At 38.8% G+C, this 3942-nt stretch overlaps 1 protein-coding gene and 1 non-coding gene across 2 annotated transcripts; one reads left to right on the top strand and one right to left on the bottom strand.

The window, feature by feature from the left end:
* Nucleotides 1–1995: 1995 nt before the first annotated feature.
* LOC146947114 (uncharacterized) lies at nucleotides 1996–3279 on the bottom strand. Its single transcript, XM_085748382.1, has 3 exons — nucleotides 3156–3279; nucleotides 2560–2756; nucleotides 1996–2460 (listed from the first exon to the last, which is right to left on the bottom strand). The coding sequence occupies exons 1-3, from the start codon at nucleotides 3277–3279 to the stop codon at nucleotides 1996–1998; spliced, it is 786 nt and encodes a 261-aa protein (XP_085604508.1).
* A 205-nt stretch (nucleotides 3280–3484) lies between these two features.
* LOC146947113 (small nucleolar RNA R71) lies at nucleotides 3485–3591 on the top strand. The gene has a single exon (XR_015029445.1). It is a non-coding gene; the product is annotated as a small nucleolar RNA R71 (small nucleolar RNA).
* Nucleotides 3592–3942: the final 351 nt, after the last annotated feature.

Here is a 3942-nt window from a genome sequence, read left to right as displayed (position 1 = left end):
GGGTGCCTGCCTTGTTGTGTTGTGCTGGGGTGCTTTGGGACCAATTCCGGACTTCCAAAATCGATTCTTTCGATGTTTTCACTATTTTCTAGACTTTCTAAACCTATGGAAACATCAAAAGAATTGAGTTGAACTTGACTCCTTGGATTTAATCAAGCTTATTGTTGATTGTTCAAGGAATGTTCAAGAACGCTGATTTTCTGAAAACTTGTTTTCTCAAAAGAATGAAGTAGGGTTAAGTATGTATGATGTTTATATGACTTCTAAAAATGGTTGTGAATGGTTTCATCAAGTTTGAACTTGTTTTGCTTGAGAATGGAAAATTTTGTGAAAAGTGATAAAGTGAGACGAACTTTGGGTTTTCCATGATTTCGTCACATTTGGCCGGTGAAACGCCAAGGCATCCTCTGCTGCACTCATATGTGGCCTAGGGGTATGCTTAGTTGAGGCATTGAAACTTGTTTACTCGATTTTGGCTTCAATGCCCAATTATTTTTTTAACGTTGTGATTTTGAGAGACGGACTTGATTAAGGATGATTTTTGAGAACCAATTGCTTGTGAACCCTTTATGGATAGTTGTTATACTTTATGTGAAGATGATTGGTGATGTATTTATGTGACAACTACACGTTGCGTGATTTTTGGATGTTGTTGGTGATCGTATATATGTTAAGTGGTGGTGAATTGTTGTTGATTGCATATATACAAGTATTGGTGATGGTGAGGTGAATTGTATGTGTGAACATATGCATTTGTAGTCGAGTCATATGTTCATGAATTCATGACTGATGTTGGTGGATTTTATATCCAATTGAGGTGATTACGATGTTTTTGTTGCATTGGAGGTGATGACCTTGAGGTGATTTGGTACCACATGCATCTAGATGAGTCTAGAGCCATTTGCATAGATTGTTGGTGAATTGGATTGCATTAAGATGTGCTTGATGGTTGAATTGCTAATTGTAATTGTGATTTGAATTGTTAATTGTTAATTGACAAGGTGAAGTTGTGATGAACTTGGAGTGATGGTAATGAATGATATGAATGTTGTGAATGCTTATGAGTATATGTATAATTTGTATTCATCATACTTGAATGTATCTTTCATTTCCAATGTTCTTGATTAAATCTTTTTGGATTATGATGATGTAATGCTAACCCTCAGTGGTTTACCACCTACCTTTCCGATGGACGGGTAGATGGCGTGCAGGATGCTTAGATTGTGTGCTTGATGTTGCCGAGGAGCGGGGTTCCGCTTTTTATGTGCAAGTGTCTAGATTAGGGCTCTGATCTAGGATAGTGCTTGCATGTTGATTTTTGTTTTGACTATGTAGTTTGGAGTTGAGATATTGTTGTATTTGAGATATGGAGGATATATTTTTATTATATTGAGATTGGGAGTTGTTTATGGATTATATGTATATGTTCCGCTGCTATGTTATGTAACATGATATTTATGCATGTATATTTTGATTTAAAGACGTAACATCTATTTCTAGAATATAGTCATATGTTCGCGCGTTTTACCGCTTATTAGAAGTAGTGTGTTACATTTGTGGTTTAGAATGAAGGAAGAAGAAGAGAAAAATTTGTGTTATAGTGGGTTAGAAGTCGGGCACGGCCGTGCCACATATTGGCACGGGCCGTGCCAAGTTTCTGGAGTTTTGTGGGTTTTCGGCTTCACAATCTGGCACGGCCGTGCCAACCTTCTGGTCCAGAGGGCTTCAAAATTTTCATTTTTCTTGAATCGTATCCGCACAATTACCTACAAAACAACTTAAAACAAAGAAAAACAAACAAAACAAAAGCAATTAAATGCGTGGGTTGCCTCCCACGAAGCGCTCTTTTAAAGTCATTAGCTTGACGGTTAGAAAGAGTCCTTAAAATGGATCAAAGAGATCATGTTGTGTAGATGACTCTATGAAGCGTTCTTTCACATCATGATCTTTAAGCAATGCACAAGAGTGAGGATCGGGACCTTTCATAACATTTTCCTACTCAAAGCCTACCATTTTATCACTCACTTGAAAGACAATCCTACCATTTTGAACATCAACTAGAGCTCCCGCAGTCGCGAGGAAAGGTCTTCCTAGGATTATATGGACGTCATTGTCCTCTTCAATGTCAACTACCACAAAGTCAGCTGGGATGTATATTCCTTCTATCTTAACGGGTATGTCTTCAACAAAACCAACTAAGTTTATATTAGAACGATCAGCTAACTTTAAGACCAACTCGGTAGGTTTCAACTCTCCTATCCCCATCCTCTTAAAGAGGGACAAAGGTAGCAAACTAACACTAGCTCCTAAGTCACACAAGGCTTTGTCAACGGTCTCACTCCCAATCATACAAGGTATGAGAAAACTACCTGGATCTCTAAGCTTAGGGGGTGTCTTTTGGATAATTGCACTAGTGTCCTTAGCTAAAGCTATTGTCTCACTATGCCCTATAGCCTTTTTCTTTGAAAAAATTTCCTTTAAAAACTTAGCATATAGAGGCATCCTAGACAAAGCTTCCGCAAAGGGGATTTTAATGCAAATTCTTTTAAGGATATTGACAAATTTATTAAATTGACCCTCCAAGTTGATCTTAGCAAGTTTTAAAGGGGAAGGAGCTTGGGTCTTATCAAGTGGTTTCTCAGTTTTCTCACCTGAAAGCTTGGCACTATCTTTCTCAATGTTTTTAACCTTAGCAATAGTTTCTCCTAACTTACTACCCTCAACAGAAATAGCATTAACATGAGCTTTAGGGTTGGCTTCGGTGTGACCAAGAAAGACTCCCGGTGTTTGAGAAAGGGTAGCCACTTGTTGGGCTATTTAGGAGATTTGGGTTACAAGCATTTTAGAATGAGTATAGATAGAATCGACTTTGGTATTGAGCTTGGAAAGAGAATCATTCAGAAATTCGATTTGGTTTTTAAGTTCTTGAAGTTGTTTATTTTGGTTGGCAATAGAATTTTCCAACAAAATTTCCAAATTAGATTTCTGAGCAACTCTCTGGTTGATTGCATAGTCAGGTGGTGCTACTTGTCCATAGGGATTTTGATTTTTATAAAAGTTTTGGTTTTGCCTCATCCCTTGGATGTATTGAGCATAGTTCATTTTCTCAACACCATTAATAGCACTACCTAGTTGGCAATCAACACCAGATATACCACATATTTCACAAGAAGGAGATGCAGAAGTAGAATTGATGGCACTAACATTTAAAGTTTCAAATGGTTGGGTTAGTGCATCAATCTTAGCAGCAAGGTGATCATAGTTAGAGACTTCATACATATCTGCCTCCTTTTTGGAGGATGAAGAACTAGTGATGGCTCTCTCGTCGGTCCACTTGTAATGATTTTGAGCCATGTCTTCAATCAAGGCGTACGCCTCCGTATAGTTCTTATTCATTAGAGATCCACCTGCAGCTGCATCAACAGACATCTTAGTAGTATAAGACAAGCCATTATAAAAAGTGTGGACTATGAGCCACTTCTCTAAACCATGGTGGGGACAAAGTCTAAGCATTTCCTTGAAACGCTCCCACGCATCATAAAGAGACTCCCCATCTTTTTTATTGAACCGTGTGATTTGGTCCCTTAGTTTAGCAGTTTTAGAGGGGGGAAAGAATCGGGCAAGGAATGCTTGCCTCATTTGGTCCCATGAAGTAATGGAACCGACTTCAAGGGAATGGAACCAAGCGCTGACTCTATCCCTTAAGGAAAAGGGAAAGAGATGAAGTCTTACGGCCTCTTGGTTATCCTTTAGGGTTCCACAAAATCATAGGAAAACAGAGATGTGAAGATTGGGATCCTCGGCGGGGGATCCCGAAAACTGATTTTGCTGCACCAAGTTAAGAAGGGCAGGCTTGATTTCAGAGTTGTCATCCTCAACCGTTGTGTACACAATAATAGCTTGTGGCTCAGCCGTAGACGGCATTGCATACTCTTTGAGAGT

This window comes from Medicago sativa, chromosome 2 (genome assembly GCF_051527215.1).
Source record: "Medicago sativa cultivar Bolivia chromosome 2, Bolivia_mono, whole genome shotgun sequence".
Lineage (NCBI taxonomy): Eukaryota > Viridiplantae > Streptophyta > Magnoliopsida > Fabales > Fabaceae > Medicago > Medicago sativa.
This window is presented reverse-complemented; position numbering and strand designations above follow the sequence as displayed.

Excerpts from the sequence above, each read along its gene's own strand:
- LOC146947114 (XM_085748382.1), bottom strand. The coding sequence starts at position 3,279 with ATGTATGAAGTCTCTAACTATGATCACCTTGCTGCTAAGATTGATGCA. Across the intron at positions 2,757-3,155 it reads TCCTTCTTGTGAAATATGTG|CCAACCCTAAAGCTCATGTT; the intron begins GTATATCTGGTG and ends GTCACACCGAAG. Across the intron at positions 2,461-2,559 it reads AGGGTCAATTTAATAAATTT|AAAAAGGCTATAGGGCATAG; the intron begins GTCAATATCCTT and ends ATTTTTTCAAAG.